Genomic DNA, 17,623 nt, shown 5'->3' with positions numbered 1-17,623 from the left:
GTGAAATAATTGCTAACATAGTCATTTTAGAGTTGAAGATAGCAACAAATTAATTAAAAGCATATGACATCATATATAGTGATTTATCTGAGAATTAAAGATGGAGCCAATGATTTTTTTTTTTCTTTTTTATCAGCAGAAATTTTTAAAAAGTTTTACAAGAGTTTTTATTTGTTAAATAAAATATCTCAATGGTATCAAAAGAAACGCACTTATAAGCACTATTAGAAATTTAGAATGAATAAATACATTAAAAATTGGTAGTGCAGCTTATTGCTACTCTGCCTGAATTCCAAATTGTTGACCATGACAAGAAAAAAAAAGGAAATACTTACTATTTAAATCAATTTGAATTAGTAACTAGTTAACTTATTCGTTCATTTAAATAAGAATTAGAGTTTCGAATCTCATGATATATATGTAGCAACTCTTTAATCAATAACAAATACTTAAATAGATATAAAATAATTAGTTCTTAAAATTAGATAGAGGTGAGCACGGGTCGATTTGGTTCGAATTTATGGTAAAATTAGAATCGAACCGATCAAAATATAATTGGTTTGGTTTGGTTCGGATTTGTGTTTTTTTGTACATGTACCCGAACCAAACCAAACTGATTAAGAATAGATTGGTTCAGTTCGGGTAATTGGGTACCCGATGACTTTAAAATTCATAAAAAAAATCAAATTTTTATCTTAAAAATTCAACCAGTACAATAAACATGTAACATCAATAGAAATAATCTAAATATGTTAAATATCAAATACATTAAAAACTAAACTCATTAAAATCCAAATATATTAATAGTGATAATTTTTGTCTAATGAAAAAGTCATATATATTTTTTATTTTCTTATTTAATTAATATATGATCGGGTTTGCAGGTTGGTTCGGGTTCCGCACCCCAGAACCGATACCCGAACCAAACACTAACAAAGATTATCGGTTTGGTTCGGTTGGACCCGATTACCCATTAGTTCGATAACCAATTTAATTGGTTTGGTTCGGGTTCAAACAGGTAATCGAGTACTCACTACCCATGCTCACCCCTAAGATTAGTACTTATTAATACACTAATTTTATAATTGACATGTCTTTTAAATGTAATGTTGCCTAACCTCTAGGATGGGAAGTGCAATTCATGAAAACCAGAAAGAAAGCAAAAGAAAACATAAGATTAAACAAATTTGAAGTCAAAACAAATAAAGAAGAACCAACCTAGAAAGTCATTTAAATCAATGAACCTTTATGTCTTTAACTATATATACACACACATAGAGGCTCTCTTCTTTGAGAATTTAGAGCCAAAAACAAAAACACAAAATCTCCAAAGGTTAAAGATATATGTTTCTCAATAAAATGAAGCTTCTTCTTTTCTCCTTTACCATAAACTTTCTCTGTTTTTTTCAATCTAACATAGCTTCTTTTTCTCTAGCAATAGAAAACAACAACAATAACAATGATGAGCTTAATGCACTGCTCAAGTTCAAGGAAGCTATATCCAATGACCCTTATAAAATCTTAACCTCTTGGAATAGCTCCAACCAATTTTGCAATTGGCATGGAATCACATGTAGCAAAAGAGAGCAAAGAGTTTTGGAATTGAACTTAGAAGGATATCAATTGCAAGGGTTCATGTCACCCCATATTGGCAATCTCTCTTCTTTACAAACTCTCAACCTTCAAAACAATAATTTCTATGGCGAAATCCCGCCGGAACTTGGTCATCTGTCTAGGCTGCGACTACTCTTTCTCGCCAATAACTCGCTGGCCGGAGAAATTCCGACCAACTTAACAAGTTGTTTGGAACTTAGGTATTGTTAAAGATATTATAGTGTTAGATATTTTTAGATTAATTATTAGTTGGTTATATTCAGTGGCCGAACTTGAAACAAAATTTTGGGAGGGGTCAAATAGAAAATAATTGTCAAAATATTTTTTTATATGGACCTCATTTAAGATAAGCTTGTCTAATCTCATCTCTCTGGTTTTGGTGATACTGCCAAATTTAAAGCCCTTTTTCAAGATCTCGTTCCAAAAAGTTAAAGTTAAAGTCATCAGATATAACTTTTTGAACTTTTGAAGGTTATATCTCACTTTCTTCGTGATTCATTAAAGTAGAAGAACTATCTACATGTGTTGATATTGTAAAAGTTATATGTTCTCCTTCTTAAATATTAGCCTTCTTCTTAAAAAATGTATCAATTCTTTGATTTTTCATTATTATTTTATATAAAAATTTGAATATATATCCTGTAAAATATATAAAGAAGAAGTTAGAAGGACAAATATTAAAATTTATAATATTTATTGAATTTTTTTTTATCAATTTATACAAATACAATAATATTAATACTTATTGAATATTCTATTATTTTTTATCATATAAAAAATTAAATTAAATAAATAGTAAAATATAAAATAATATTAAATTAAATAAATAAAAGATATCTAATTTTTTATATTTGAACCTAAAATAGAGAGAGTGTTGTTTATTGAACTTATTAGATACTTTAAGTCATAGTAAAGTATTTAAGTCAATCGAACTATTTTTTATCTTTTGAAAAAGTACTACTAAGTTTTTTATAAAAAGTTTGGGGGGCATGGCCACCCCTGTCTGAACTAAACTCCACCACTGGTTATATTTTTCACCCTACATAAGCATACACTTCACTTTTATTGATTAGTAATTTTTGTTAATAGAAAATACTTTCTGTACAACACAAAAATATCTAGCAAGTATTCAAAAGTATGTGTATTTTGTTTTGAAATTGTTGTGTACTTGTGTTAAGAGTATTTGTGAATTTATAATATTTGTGTTACTTTTTTTCTAATCATCATAATATATATATATGTTTTTTCAGGCGTATATATTTACAAGGGAACAATCTTAGTGGAAAAATACCAATGGAGATTGGTTCTCTTAAAGAACTTCAATGGTTATGGTTGGCCAAGAATCATTTATCAGGGAAGATACCATATTCCATATGGAATCTTTCATCCCTTGTTGTACTTTCTCTTTCATATAACAACTTGGAGGGAAAGTTACCACAAAACATTGGCAACTTAAAACATTTGCAAATTCTTGGTATGGTTTCCAACAAATTATGTGGTATGCTTCCTTATTCTCTTTACAATGTGTCATCTCTTACTTACATCTCGGCCGCGAACAACCACTTTAACGGCTCTCTTCCGGCCGACATGTTCTTCTCCCTCCCTAGGCTCCAACTTTTTGAAATTGGAAGCAACCAAATGTCAGGTTCAATCCCTGTTTCAATCACCAATGCAACCTCTCTTAGAAGATTTGATGTCACTAATAATAGTTTTTTAGGGGAAGTTCCAAGTCTAGCAAAGTTGCATGATCTTTGGTGGTTGAATTTTGGTTCCAACTATCTAGGAAGTTATTCACTTAAGGACTCTGAGTTCTTAGAATCTTTGCAAAATTGTAGTAAGTTGGAAATATTGGACATATCCGCCAACAATTTCGCTGGCCGTTTGCCGGAAAATATAGCCAACTTTTCCGACCGGCTCAGAGAAATATACCTTAGTGATAACCTATTGTTTGGAGAAATTCCTGCCACTTTAGGAAATCACATTAATTTAGATGTCCTTACCATGGAACTCAACTTTTTTGTAGGATCAATTCCAACAACATTTGTAAAGTTTCAAACAATGAAAAGATTGGATTTGAGTTATAACAAAATCTCAGGACAAATTCCACCCTTTATAGGGAATCTTAGCCAATTGCTTGAGCTAAGAATCTCAGACAACATGCTAAGAGGAAACATTCCTCCAAGTATAGGAAATTGCAAAAGTTTAGAAATTCTAGACCTTGCAACTAACAATCTTAGTGGAGTCATACCTCCAGAAGTTATAGGTCTTTCTTCTTTGACAGTCCTACTAAACTTGTACGAAAACTCGTTGACCGGATACCTTCCGGGACAAGTAAGCCTGTTGAAATTTATTCGTCAGTTGGACGTCTCGAAAAATTATCTGTCTGGCGAAATTCCTGAGAATATTGGAGAGTTGGTAAACCTCGAGTACCTTAACTTACAAGGTAATTCATTCAATGGAACCATACCTTCATCTTTGGCTATGGTGAAGAGTCTCCAACATTTAGACCTATCAAGAAACAACTTGTCTGGATCGATTCCAACCGCGCTACAAGATCTATCTCTTCTAGAATACTTAAATGTTTCTTTCAACATGTTGGATGGTGAAGTTCCAAGAAAAGGTGTGTTTGGAAATTCAACTGCTATAACACTATTTGGTAATGTTAAGCTTTGTGGAGGAATCTCTGAGCTGAAGTTACCACCATGCCACGGTTCAAAACAACCAAGACATCATAGTTTCAAGGACACAGCAGTGATGATAGTTTCTATGGTTGCTTTTCTTGTTCTGTTGTGTTCTATGTTTGTTGCTTATATGATGAGGATAAGAAAGAATGAACCAATTTCAGATTCATCAGCATTAAATGACTTATTTGAAAAGGTGTCATATCAAAGACTTCACCAAGCAACTAATGGTTTCTCAGCTAGCAACTTGATAGGGTCTGGAAATTTCGGCTTTGTTTACAAAGGAAATCTCGCCTCGACTAACAAAGTTGTTGCTATAAAGGTCTTAAACCTTCAAAAGAAAGGAGCTCGAGCGAGTTTCATGGCCGAATGCAATGCACTGAAACACATTAGCCATCGAAATTTGGTTAAGATTCTAACCTGTTGCTCGAGTACAGATCACAACGGCCGAGAATTCAAAGCTCTGGTGTTCAAATACATGGAAAATGGAAGCTTGGATAAATGGTTGCATCCAGATATTGAAAGATTAGAAGTGCCACAAACCTTGATGAGTCTAAACCAAAGAATAAGGACTCTAACTGATGTTGCTTCAGCAATAAGCTATCTTCACTACGAATGCGCGCAGCCTATTGTTCATTGCGATTTAAAGCCGAGCAATATTCTTCTAGATGATAACATGGTTGCTCATGTTGGTGACTTTGGATCTGCAAGATTTCTGTCAAAAATCAATGACAAATCATATAAGCAAAATATCATATCCAGAATAAATGGTACTATTGGTTATACTCCTCCAGGTATAATGTCATCTTCAAAAGAGTGATTTAAATTTAACAACTTTGTTTCTTAAGATGTATTAACCAATTCACAACATATTGCAGAGTATGGAATGAGTTCAGAGGTGTCGAAACAAGGCGACACGTATAGCTTTGGGATTCTTGTTTTGGAAATGTTAACAGGAAGAAGACCTACTGAGGAAACTTTTCAACTTGGTCACAATCTCCATAGCTATGTAAGGATGGCATTTCCAGATAAACTCTTGCAGATTGTAGATCCAATTCTTCTGTCCATAGAAATAGAAGGAACAACAGCAAAGAAATGTTTGTATTCACTCTTTAGAATTGGACTTGCTTGTTCTGTGGAGTCACCAAAAGAAAGAATGAGCATGGAGTGTGTTAGCAGAGAACTAAACCTTATAAAGAATTCCTTATAAAAGGTACAAATTAATTTCTTTTATTCAAAATAAGCATATGATTATCAATAACAGTGATTAACACTATGAATTGAATATTGTGCAGAACACCTTTCATGTGAATCAATTACAATTAATTATAACTAATGGGGTGGGTCAAGAAATGCTTCCTAATGCCTTGGCTTTCTCTCTAAGAACATACTTTTGTATCTTCCCTGTTGAAGTTTTTGGTATATCTTGAAAAATCACTATTTTAGGTGCCATGTAATGTGGCAAATGATCCCTACAGAAGTTGATTATTTCTTGAGAATCCATATCATTATACCCTTCTTTCAATTCGACGAATGCGCATGGAGTTTGTCCCCAATGATTATCCGGCCGGGCAACAACTGCTGCTTCAAGCACGGCTGGATGGTTGTACAGAACAGTTTCCACCTCGACCGAGCTTATATTCTCCCCGCCGGAGATTATAATGTCCTTCAACCTGTCCTTGATTTCTATGTATCCATCTTGGTGTTTCACACCAAGATCACCACTATGGAACCAACCATCTTTGAAAACTTCTTTTGTGGCTTTCAAATCTCTAAGGTATCCACTCATCACTGTGTTCCCTCTAAACATAACTTCCCCCATTGTTTTCCCATCATTTGGAACACTCTCCATTGTTTCCGGATCCTTGATATCAATTTCATCCAAGCCAACATGTGGAATTCCTTGCCTTGCTTTCATTCTTGATCTTTCTTGCGGCGCAAGTAAGTCCCATTCAGGCTTCCAGACACAAAAAGTGCCTGGGCCATATGTTTCTGTGAGGCCATAGAGGTGAGAAACTGTGAATCCGAGCTCTTCCATCTTGGCGATGATCTGAGGCGGCGGAGGAGAGCCACCTGTCATAGCCAATACCTTGTGATCGATCGGTTTCCTATCGAATGAAGCAGAGTTCACAATCATGTTAAGAACTGTAGGAGCTCCCCCCAAGTGTGTAACCTTGTAATTTGTCACATTATCAAAAATGTCCTTAGGCTTTACCTTCCTAAGACAAATATTGGTTCCGAATTGCGCTGCCACGCCCCAAGGAAGGCACCATCCATTGCAATGGAACATAGGAACTGTCCATAGATACACTGGGAAGAGATCCATTCGAAAGAGTAGAACTGTCGCGAGTGAGTTCAAATACGCGCCTCTATGGCTATAAACTACTCCTTTAGGCCTTGATGTGGTGCCAGAGGTGTAATTAACACTTATAGGATCCATTTCACTCTTTGGCCTAACTATTTCAAACCCTTTTTCACCATTTGCTAGTAGCATCTCATACTCATAACTAATTGAAGAAGTGTCAATTGTTGAATCAGAATCACAATCAGAATCAGCAATTAGGACTAGAATTGGTAATTTTGATGATGTTCTTTTGCATAGCAGGTCTAATGCGCTGCGCGCGACTTCAAGCAGTTGGTAGTCTACAAAGAGGATCTTAGCTTGTGAATGCTCCAGCAGGACTGAAACCATGGATGCGTCGAGGCGCGAATTCAAGGTGCAGATAATGGCTCCAGCCATTGGGACTGCAAAATGCAGCTCATACATTGCTGGAACATTAGGTGATAATGTTGCAACCTGTTTCAAAACAACATTGAATATACAATAGCATCAATGATTGAATCCATTCACCTTAAAGAGTTTAAGGATGCTTCCTAATATTTTTCTTAGTACAAGATTCAACAGCAATAACAGCCACTAGGCATTGTCTCATTAGGTAGGGTCGGCTACATGAATAATATGACACAACAAAGGCTTATCATAATAAATATATGCATTAAACCAGTTTTATATAAATTTCCTAACATGAAAATCCAAAAATATCAAGATGATTATAGAAGTCTCAGGCCTCTAAATGCTATTTATTAAACTTTGACTTAATAGTTAATCAATTACCAAAACCTGAAATATTAAACTATGGATGAAACAGATACAACTTTTCAGGACTTCCACAACAAAATCAGAAGCAGAAACAGCTTCTAACTCTAATATACTGGTACTTCTGACAAACACAAGTTTAAATACTTTCAACTATTCTACACAAATCTACAAACCAAGGAAATTTGGGGGGGAAATAAAAAATAATTTTGACAAGTTATCAAAGTAAACACAGAGTGACAGAAGTAATAAACAAAACTCACAACATCACCACGGGAAATTCCCAACTGAGAGAGAGAAGAAGCAAGTTTCAAACACCTTTGATGTGTCTCACCCCATTTATACTCCAAAGAACCATAAACAAGTGAAGTTCTCTCTCTGCAAAACCTTGCTGCTCTCTCCAAGAACCCTATTGGGGTCAGAGGAACAAGATTTGCAGAACAGTGGAATAGACCCTCCATTGATTCCCATGATCCTTGATCCTTATGATCTTTGGAAAAGTTGCAAAATTTAAGTGATTTATGCGATGAAATGAAAAGGGTCGCTCTTGAATTCCTAAGAGAACTTGTCCAAAGCATGTTCTTGAAAAGTTGTTTCATGGTTGTGGATAACTAGTATAGTTGACACTTCACACTCTTAAACAGTGTTTTAACGTGTCATGTGACTATGAAAACATAGTGAAAGTGATGAGTTTATCGGTTTCTGAGTAGAATCATCAAAGTAGGACCTAGCTAGTAAATCATCACAATTATGATCACTTTTTTTCCAATGATTTGTTTGGTAGTGAGATAAGGAAATCAATGAAGCCACGTGTTGCATGTTATATATAATTTCATATTTCATAGATCAGAGAGAGAGAGAGGGCCAAATCAAAATTCAAAGTTCAAACAATGTACATATTTCCAATAAGAATAAGATAAGAATAGGTAATGCAATCTGAACATGAAAGATAAGATATAATAATGGGCACGAACTTACTCAAATTAACTATTTTAAATAAGTCATCAAGATTTATTTTTTTGTTTTTAATTAAAAATTTAAAACTTTTCTATTTAGAAAAAAAAAAGGACTAGCCCATTTAACTCACAAATTTTTTTTAAATGGGTTAGGCTTTTATTTTAGAGCAGGTATATATAATATATAATTTGAAGGGAATTAATCGGTTTAACATGTCTAATGAAAGGTTTTTCTAAAATAAAAGTAGTTATTTTCGTAATAATATTTTTATGTGAAAATGATAATTAGGATGTCGACATATATTGTGTTAAGAAATTTAGTCAAATATATTTAATTATCTAACCGTTTTTAACTATAATAATTTTTATAAAAAAATATCTTCACATATTAAAACGAAAATATTAATGCTCAATTTAATCCTTAATTAGTTTCATTTGGTTTCTGTCCTGTGACAAAATACAAATATAAAAATAGAAATGTAAAGATAAAAATATATTAGAAAGAGAAAAAAACCGGAAAAACAAAAAACTATGTCTGAAAGATAGAAATGTGTAGATGTTTTATAATCCAAAACGGTAAACAATTAGACATAACAATAGACAGAAATACAGAAATTTTTATTTCTCAAAAATAATATTAAAAGAAGCTAAAAATTATCATTTCATGTGAATAATAAAAAGATGGAATCTTTTTTTTTTTTTTGGTCTGTGTATCTTTATATTTATCAAACAGAAGCTTAAGTATCACCTTATGCTATAAGAATAATAATTATTCTTGACATTAAGAATTTACATGATACATAGTAGTAAGAGTTTAATTTTCGTATACTGACCATGTAAAACATTTTACACAATCGTACAATTATAAATCATTATTAACATAAAAAGTAGTTATTTTTATATACGTGTAAAACAATTTTATATTTACAGTGCATTAAAATTAAATTCATAATACATCAAAATTAAATTCATAATATTAAAAAGACATAAATTAAAGGAGAAGACTTACTACATCAGCAGGTGAGATCCCTAGCTGAGTGAGAGAAGAAGCAAGTTTCAAACACCTTTGATATGTGTCACTCCATTTATACTCCAAAGAACCATAAACAAGTGATGTTCTTTCTCCACAAAACCTTGCTGCTCTCTCCAAAAAACTTATTGGAGTCAAAGGAGAATAATTTGCATCACAAAAAACAACACCCTCCATTGATGATCCTTGATCATCATTATTTGGATAATGGGAATTATTATTGTTAAGGGAACTATGAGCTGAAAACATTATTTGTGTTTTTCTACTATTGGAATAATAATAATGCCTTAGAATAACATTATTACACAACTTCATCATGATGAACCTTTTATGGTTCATATGTTGGTGAAGAAAACAAGAAGATCTTGGAGAATTATTGCTTACCCAACTGGAAAAATTGAAGGCACAAATCAAGCCACCACCACCACTACCATTCATAGATCCTAATGTTGCAAAATCCATAAGATTTTTTAGTAGTACACCACACAAGCCTGGGTCTGTTTTACTTTATTGAGTTAGTGATATGTTTTTATGAATTATTTTATTTTATATATATGAGATACTGTCCAAGTAGTTGGAAAATTAAAGTGCATTTAAAATTGCTTCCTCCCTTGTCTTCTAAGGGTATAAAAATCAACCATCGATGTAATCATATCAAAATTTAATTGAAAATAAAATTATTATTTTTGTCTCTTAAATAGTTTAATTTTTTTGATAAAATAATTTTTAAAAAATAGTATATTAGTTTTCTAATTAAAATTGTAATAAATTTTTTTTGTCTCTTAAATAGTTTAATTCTTTTGATAAAATAGATTTTTAAAAAAATAGTATATTAGTTTTCTAATTAAAATTGTACTGATTTAAAAAAAATGCACTATCTTTTAATAACTGATACATAATTTATATATTCAGTCCAATTTTTCTTAAAAACATTATTTAAAGTTTGATCTCTAATTTTTTTATTATTTTTTTAATTAATTTCCATTGGCATAAGAAAATTATAAAAAAACACTTAGCATAAAATTACTAATTTAAAAAATATATATTATTTTTGAATAAATTTACAAAAAGTCGCTTCAAAATATGAGTGAATTATATTTTTTACTATGAAAACAAATTTGTTTCCATCACACTAATTTGGAAATAACGTAACACACTCCAACAAACCTATTGTGGGCAGACAGTATGACTCATCAAAAATGACATTTAACCAATTTCTTAAATGTGTTCATGGCTATAATGCATAAACAGATACAAAATACGATACAATACGAGATAAGATGATATATAAACTTTAAAATTTTTATAAAATATGAATATATATAAAATATTTTTTAAATAAATTATAATAATATTTAATATTTTATTAAATTAAAATATAAAATAAAATTAGACACATTAACACGTAATAATATTTAAATGTGTCTAGAAAAAGTGACAAACGGGATATAATATGACAACTTGTTTCAAAACATACATATCAAATTAATCATGACCATATCCACAGTCCACTAAATTGTCCAACCCAAATAATGATAACAACTATAAGGAAAGCTCTTCTGATCTTTTTTTTTCCATGTAGAAGATGAATAAATAGTCAAATTTTACACTTTGTATTATATTATTGTTGGTAGTAGTTGAATTAAGTAGGTAGATTTATTATCTTTTGTTGGTGGGTTTTGCTCTAAAGATTTTTTAACCTATGTAGCCAAATCTAACTCATCCAACCATTTAACTTTCTTAACTTATAATATAATTGTCGAGCAAAGGAAAAAAAAAACCCTTAAATATCATTATCAACTTATATAAACCTTGGGTAGGGGATTGCATATTAAGAATACTTTCTGTGCTAACATGGCGTTTTTAAAAAAGTTAGTATGAGATTGTTTAAATAATAGTAAGAAGTTGTTGGTACAGGTTCTGAAGCATAAATATCTCATGAATCAATCTGGTATAAATAAAAACAGTAAAAATTCTTTATCAGCTACCTGAAAGAACATTGTTAGTGCCTATGAGCATCTCAAGAAAGGGTTTCATTGGAATATTGGGGATGTTCATAAATTAGTTTGGTATAATGAATGGACTCTTTTTTATAAGCTTTGCAACTTTGTTCCTTAAGTGCATATTTCTGTATCAGATTTCATAGTGGCTGACTTGTGGAAAGGAGTGACTTGGGAGGTTGATAGTCTTACCACGCCTATTTCGCAAAAGATTAAGCAGTTTATTCGTGGTTTGAGATATCCTAGTTCGACTGAGTTGGAGTCACAGTGGGAGTGGTAGCATACAATAACAAAAAAGTATAGCGTAAGGGAGGGTTATAGATGGTTATTAGAGAAAACATTAAATTGGAATGCCAATAGTAACTGGAACTGGTTGTGGAATACAAACATTCCGGAGAAGTTTAAATTTACTATGTGGCTTGGCTTACATGATACTCTACCAACTGAGACTTTTCGATTCAAGCGGCATTTAGCTTCTTCAGATATGTGTAAGAGATGTAACAAGGCGTAAGAAACTATGGAGCATTGCCTTAGAGATTCTGAACAATCAAAGGCAATTTGGCATATGTTGGATCCTAGTATCCTGGACTCGATGGCTGGTACTGCTCTTGAAGAGTGGTTTCGGATGGTCTTGGCTATCAATGAGGCACATCTTTTGGTGCAAGGTTTTGGTGGGTATGGAGACATAGGTGTAATGACATATTTAATACTGACAACCCTTGGACAGACCACGAGGTTGTTGCTTTGGCCAGAATTACCGCCAAGGACTTACAAGTTTACAGGAATCGAAACAATGCCTTTAAGTCTCTCCAAAATTGCCTGGGTTGGGAACCATCGGCAGGCAACAATTTTAAAGTTAACTGTGATGCAAGCTTGTATCTTGATTCAAATTTAGTGGTATTTTAATATATTATTAGAGATTCTAAGCTTATATTTCGGGTTGCTCTGGAAGCATTCTCCCTGATCTATCATCAGATGTGAATTATTTGCTACTTGGAGGGGGCTGGTTTTAGCTTGGAATTGCGGTTTAAGGGATATTATATGTGAAATGGATTGCCTTTACATTCTGCCCATTAAATATGATCTTATAAGTGGGTATTCATCTGAAGTAGTAGATTTGGTTCACAAGATTCATAAATTTTTATCTCGTCCTTGGCTTGTTCACATTGAGTGGGTGTCCCGAGAAGCAAATAGAGTTGCGAATTGAATAGCTAGATATGGTGCCAAGAGTAACTCTAATCATGTTATTTGGTTTGAGCCTTGTGTTGATCTCCAACAAATCATCCGCTCGGATATAGGAGAATGCTTGCTTTGTTTTTTTTTTTTTTTCATAGTTAGACACACACAAAAAAAAAAAAACTTATATAAACCTTGTATTCGGTTACCAAAAAAAAATTTACTTGAAAATACGTCTTATCAAGGGATTAAATACAATTCAATCAACTAACATAAATAATAAATAATAGACACCCCAAAAAAAAAAAAAACAACTAACATAAATGGACTAGCTAGAAGGTGCCCTCTCCCCACAAGCCACCCTATGAAACATAGTAATTAGTAATTACTCATTGCACACCATGCTTAAGATTTGAGAGTTGTCCATAGCTTCCTAGAGTTGGCTAATAATTAGCTCTTAATTAGTTAATTAATTATATTAATTAGAGTTCATTTTTCACATTATATTGCACGAGAGCACGACTATATGCATGATTAAGTAGAACCATAAACACTAAATGAACCATAATAATCAACAAATAATAATGGTTAATTAATAGAAGTTAGAACTTGGAAATAAATAGTAATAATTTTTTTTCTATAAAATCTCCAAGGATCATAAAAGAGTATCCAATACATCATTTTCTGACTCTCTGTGTTGCATTTGCATAAACATTTTTATTGTAGGGATCAAAATTTGCTATCTTCAATTTTGTGGGGTGACAAAAAAAATAATGTAGATAAAAAGAATTAGTAAGAAACAAAAAACTATTATATTTTTTCACCTTAAAAATAAATGTCGTTTTTTTTACGTTGAAAAATATTCAATTACTTCAAAAATTGGATTAAATTTTCAACGTAATAAAAAAATGAAAACGACATTTATTTTAAAAAATTTGAGGCTAACACCATTTTTGGTAAAAAAAAAAAGGAAATAATTTTAGAATTAATCTAAAGCATCTATTACTGCATCAACAACCTCTTGGGTGGTACTTGATCCTCCAAGATCCTTTGTTCTGACTTTGGCTTGAAGAATGACTTTTTGAACAGCAGTTTCTAATCTGTCAGCAAATGCAGGAAACTGAAGATGCCTAAGCATCATTGCAGAAGAGAGAAGAAGTGCAACTGGGTTTGCTGTTTTTTGTGCAACAATCGAATCCTTTCCAACATTTCCAGCTGAAGCTCCTTGCTCAAACACAGCATGCTCAGCACCAACATTACCTACCACAACAAAAATGTTAATTTAATTCTGTTTGGAGAATAATAAAAATCGAGTAATGCTAGACAAACAATAACACAAACTTATCTTATTTAATGTTTGTTTGGGCGCTATTATTTTGATAAAAAAAAAATCTTTTTTCAATGAAAAAATAATTTTTTATTTATTTTTTAGTATGTTTGACAAATTTCTAGTAGTAAAAATAAAAGTACTAGAAAAATAAAAATAAAAAAATATTTTTTTGAAAAGCTGTAATTTACATCTTTTTTTAAAATATCTTTTTTCTTTAAAAAAAATATGTTTTTCATGTAATAAATAAACAAAAAAGTATTTTTATACTGTTATACCTAAACATAATTAATAAATAAAAAGATCTTTTTGCATGAGATACCCAAATATAAAATTATTTTTACTTTTCTATAAGATTTTTTTAAAAAATAACTCGAAAAAATATCTTTTTTTAAAAGCTCACCCAAACAAGCCCTTAATTTAATATTCATAGTTTGTATTTATAATTATATATTTATTATATTTAAATTTTTTAATTATTTCAACAATAAAAAAATACAAAATAAAAAAAGCATAAAGAAAACTAAAAGAAAAAAAGCAAACTAAGACATCCTTGATTCTCAAACTATGATTCCAAACATTTTAGTAAAAATCAACCTATGAATCAGAGAGACCCGCAGTAGTTAAATTAAATGTTAATTAAAATGAACACTACAACTAACTACATTGATTCATCAAGTACAATCTAGGGGGACTACTAACTACATTAATTCATCAAGTACACAATCTAGGGGGCTCACACTCTCAAATGAGTCATCCAGTATAAATTTATTTTGTTTATGGATTATAATTTTCCAGTTCCAACTATTTATGAATAATTTGATGGGGTAAATAGACTAATTCGTTTATTTTTTTATTTATTTTAGCAAAAAATAGTATTTTTAAATAAACAAATTTTAAATAAATAATATTTTTTAGTTAATAAATCTAAAATCGAATTAGGAGAAATATAGTCACAAAAAATAAATTAGGAAAAATATTATCCAAAAATATTAATTTTTTTTAAAATAAAAAAAATTATCAGCTGTCTATTTAACTTACGAACTAACTTGTTTAATCTGTTATTTTTTTTGGATATTTAACTTACGAACTAACTCATTTAATCTGTGATTTTTTTTGGATTAATCGAATTAAATTCGTTTAATCCAAAATTTAAATGAATAAATGAACTTATTCTGTGTTTGGCCCATTTTATTGACTCCAGGCTCTCGCTAACTATCATTACAAGTTAACTAAAAAAGAGAAATGCTATAGAGATGCCTAACTAAAAAATGAGATAAAGATGTTCTCTAAAATGTTTCTCTTTAAAAAAGCGTGAGCAAACCTTTTTTTTTTTGTGCTAAGTTGTGCTTTAATACAATGCCTAAATATTGAATTTCCCCTTAGGTTAAGTAATATAACAAAAAATTGCAAAAAAAAAAAAAATTAAAATTATAAAAAAATAATTGTAAACTACATATACCTCCAGGCATGACTCCTGTGCCTCCACAAATGCCTGCTGCAGTATTTGCAACTAGATTTCCATAAAGATTAGGAGTCACCTACAAATAAAGTGGAAATTAAATAGCTTACATGATGAACTCCATAAGTTACATATTAAATAAACGGAAATGTTTGGTAACTAAAGAAAATCAGTCATAACTTGCCTTATTTAGCATTTATTAATTGTTGCGACAATTAATTAATGCTGTATAAGACAAATTTTGGCTATTTTTTTTGTCTACCTAACATTACCCATAAATAAAAGTTTATTATTTAATGTACCATGACATCAAACTGCTCAGGCTTTGAAACAAGCTGCATGCAACAATTATCAACAATGATTTCATTGTATTGGATTGCAGGATACTTTTGTGCAACCTCTCTGCATGCTTCCAAGAACAGACCATCTGCTAGCTTCATTATGTTTGCTTTGTGCACCGCTGTCACCTTCTTTCTGTTGTTCAGATACGCATACTCGAATGCATATGATGCTATTCTCTCCGAACAGAACTTCGTTATCACCTTCATCATACCATTCGTAAACACACACACACACATTCATCCACTTAAAAAAAATAGAGATTCACGTACAGTTATCTTTCATATATGCTCAATAAGTAAGAATCGCTAGATAATTTAATATGTTTCACTGAATTACTATCTAATTTAATTACCAGCATGTAATTTCTCAACTACAAAGAATCAAATTAGGGTTAAGAGAATTTTACCTTAAGACTTTCAACAACACCAGGCACAACCTCATGCTCAAGGCCAGCGTATTCACCTTCAGTGTTCTCTCTAATCACAACAATGTCCACATTTTCATGCCTCGTCGGCAATCCTCTCATATTGAAGCAATTCACCAACGAAGCGTACAGATCAAGCTCCTTCCTTAGATACACGTTCAGGGAGTTCACGCCACCGCCCATCGGCGTGGCCAGACCTCCCTTGATGCACACCTTGTTCTTTCGAATCGAATCCAGAACCTCTTCTGGAAACTTCTTCATGGTTCCGTGCACTTCGAATTTCTCGAAGTACACCGGAGCGTGCATGGCCTCCATGACCTGTTCCACGGCGTTGGTGACCAGAGGCCCGACGCCGTCGCCAGGTATGAGGGTTACCGGGCGAGGGGCGCCATCGCCGGGACGGTGCATGTAGGTTACGGATCTGGACGGTTGAGATCTGGAGATGAGGCGGTTGAGGAGTGGGATGATGGATCTTGCGGTTGTCATTTTCAGTTGGTTGGGTTGACGGTTATGAAAAGTGCGTTTGTATCGAGGAATAAAGTTAGTTACGGTTAGTGTGGGAGGGAGAAGGAAGCCATGCGAAAAGAGAGAAAGGAGAAAAGAATGAAAAGTCTCTAACGATAACAAGGGGAGATCAATGGAAGGAGCGAAATCCTAGTGATGGTGGTAACCAATTTCTGTTTCGGAAATGTTGGATAAAATCAGTAAAAAACAGCCATAATTTACCTTATTTAGTATTCATTAATTATTGCGATAATTAATTAACGAGGGGTGCTAGGAGAACAACAACTTTTGTGTTTTATAGTCATCAAATAGCCATCAATAGTGATTTTAATGGTGTGAGATTGATGTGAGATTTCATCCAATGGCTCACTTTTCTTTGCTGGTTACATGCTGGCCAGAATTTAATAAAGTTACTGCCCCCTAGACTTTTCCTTAATTAATTAATGCTAGATAAGGTAAGTTTTGGCTGTATTTTTTATCTCTCTAGCATTATTCTATAGGGAGCCAATGGAATATCTGTACAATGTGTACAATAGAGGTTTAGAGATGTCTGATTCAGTATTAGAGATATAACCATTAGTAATACTTTTTCCTATCAGCTTAAACTTTTGGGATGAGTAGATAATATTTAAGTTAGCAAAAATTTTAAATAGATTTTTATATAAATTAAAGTTGAAAATTACTTAAATTTAGTAAGATATTTATATAGTAAGAAACTCCGCCTATGTTACACTTGCGGTACATAGCCGGTCCCAAGCCCGGATAAAGGAGGAGGGTTGTGTTAGGTCTTCGGCAACCAACATAAAAATATAGCCGAACCCCCATGACATGAATCAAAGACATTATTGCGCTAAAGCTAGGTCGTTGCCCGGAAGCAACGCGCCGTATGGCTCGAGTACGGTGTCGAAGCAAGAGCCGCTGCATCGGTGCCCGGATGTAGTGTTAAATGAGCAAGGGTTCTCGCGTTTTCGTGAACGGACGAGGGTAAATAAGCTAGTTCACAAAGGAAA

The 17,623-nt window shown here is 32.2% G+C and overlaps 3 protein-coding genes across 11 annotated transcripts; 1 reads left to right on the top strand and 2 right to left on the bottom strand.

Annotated features, from left to right (window-relative positions):
• The first annotated feature begins 883 nt into the window (after positions 1 to 883).
• LOC107622091 (LRR receptor-like serine/threonine-protein kinase EFR) lies at positions 884 to 5,643 on the top strand. Of its 2 annotated transcripts, none has more exons than XM_088502712.1 (3): positions 884 to 1,018; positions 2,865 to 5,089; positions 5,174 to 5,643. In XM_088502712.1, the coding sequence occupies exons 2-3, from the start codon at positions 2,908 to 2,910 to the stop codon at positions 5,503 to 5,505; spliced, it is 2,514 nt and encodes an 837-aa protein (XP_088358838.1). In that variant the 5' UTR covers positions 884 to 1,018; positions 2,865 to 2,907; the 3' UTR covers positions 5,506 to 5,643. The 2 variants fall into 2 exon arrangements, with proteins under 2 accessions (XP_088358838.1, XP_020970711.1); XM_021115052.2 differs by lacking the exon at positions 884 to 1,018 and adding an exon at positions 1,231 to 1,814.
• Positions 3,655 to 9,898, bottom strand: LOC107622092 (isovalerate--CoA ligase AAE2). 7 transcript variants are annotated; one of them, XR_015902685.1, is made up of 5 exons: positions 9,358 to 9,884; positions 5,810 to 7,092; positions 5,265 to 5,428; positions 4,839 to 5,010; positions 3,655 to 4,674 (listed from the first exon to the last, which is right to left on the bottom strand). XR_015902685.1 is itself a non-coding variant. In XM_016324009.3 (2 exons), exons 1-2 carry the CDS (start codon positions 9,838 to 9,840, stop codon positions 5,641 to 5,643), a joined length of 1,935 nt encoding a protein of 644 aa, XP_016179495.1. In that variant the 5' UTR covers positions 9,841 to 9,898; the 3' UTR covers positions 5,503 to 5,640. The 7 variants fall into 7 exon arrangements, 3 of the variants coding, with proteins under 3 accessions (XP_016179495.1, XP_088358847.1, XP_016179497.1); XR_015902683.1 differs by having other exon boundaries at positions 3,655 to 5,010; XR_015902684.1 differs by having other exon boundaries at positions 3,655 to 4,999.
• Positions 9,899 to 13,539: 3,641 nt separating this feature from the next.
• On the bottom strand, positions 13,540 to 16,595 carry LOC148578911 (isocitrate dehydrogenase [NAD] regulatory subunit 1, mitochondrial-like). Of its 2 annotated transcripts, none has more exons than XM_088504739.1 (4): positions 16,092 to 16,595; positions 15,646 to 15,885; positions 15,344 to 15,422; positions 13,540 to 13,814 (listed from the first exon to the last, which is right to left on the bottom strand). In XM_088504739.1, exons 1-4 carry the CDS (start codon positions 16,593 to 16,595, stop codon positions 13,540 to 13,542), a joined length of 1,098 nt encoding a protein of 365 aa, XP_088360865.1. The 2 variants fall into 2 exon arrangements, with proteins under 2 accessions (XP_088360865.1, XP_088361211.1); XM_088505085.1 differs by having other exon boundaries at positions 15,646 to 15,873.
• Between the last annotated feature and the right edge of the window lie 1,028 nt (positions 16,596 to 17,623).

The sequence above is a fragment of the Arachis ipaensis genome, chromosome B10, assembly GCF_059453495.1.
Source record: "Arachis ipaensis isolate K30076 ecotype BB chromosome B10, ASM5945349v1, whole genome shotgun sequence".
Taxonomy (NCBI): Eukaryota; Viridiplantae; Streptophyta; class Magnoliopsida; order Fabales; family Fabaceae; genus Arachis; species Arachis ipaensis.
Note: the sequence above shows the minus strand (reverse complement) of the source record. Positions and strands in the feature narration are given on the sequence as shown.

Coding starts and splice junctions, on each gene's coding strand:
- LOC107622092 (XM_016324009.3), bottom strand. CDS start 9,840: ATGGATTTTGCAACATTAGGATCTATGAATGGTAGTGGTGGTGGTGGC. Junction 7,093..9,357: donor GGATCTCACCTGCTGATGTA/GTAAGTCTTCTC, acceptor GTTTTGAAACAG/GTTGCAACATTATCACCTAA.
- LOC148578911 (XM_088504739.1), bottom strand. CDS start 16,595: ATGACAACCGCAAGATCCATCATCCCACTCCTCAACCGCCTCATCTCC. Junction 15,886..16,091: donor GTGTTGTTGAAAGTCTTAAG/GTAAAATTCTCT, acceptor GGTATGATGAAG/GTGATAACGAAGTTCTGTTC. Junction 13,815..15,343: donor CACAGGAGTCATGCCTGGAG/GTATATGTAGTT, acceptor TTGTTGTGGTAG/GTAATGTTGGTGCTGAGCAT.
- LOC107622091 (XM_021115052.2), top strand. CDS start 1,345: ATGTTTCTCAATAAAATGAAGCTTCTTCTTTTCTCCTTTACCATAAAC. Junction 1,815..2,864: donor ACAAGTTGTTTGGAACTTAG/GTATTGTTAAAG, acceptor ATGTTTTTTCAG/GCGTATATATTTACAAGGGA. Junction 5,090..5,173: donor TATTGGTTATACTCCTCCAG/GTATAATGTCAT, acceptor AACATATTGCAG/AGTATGGAATGAGTTCAGAG.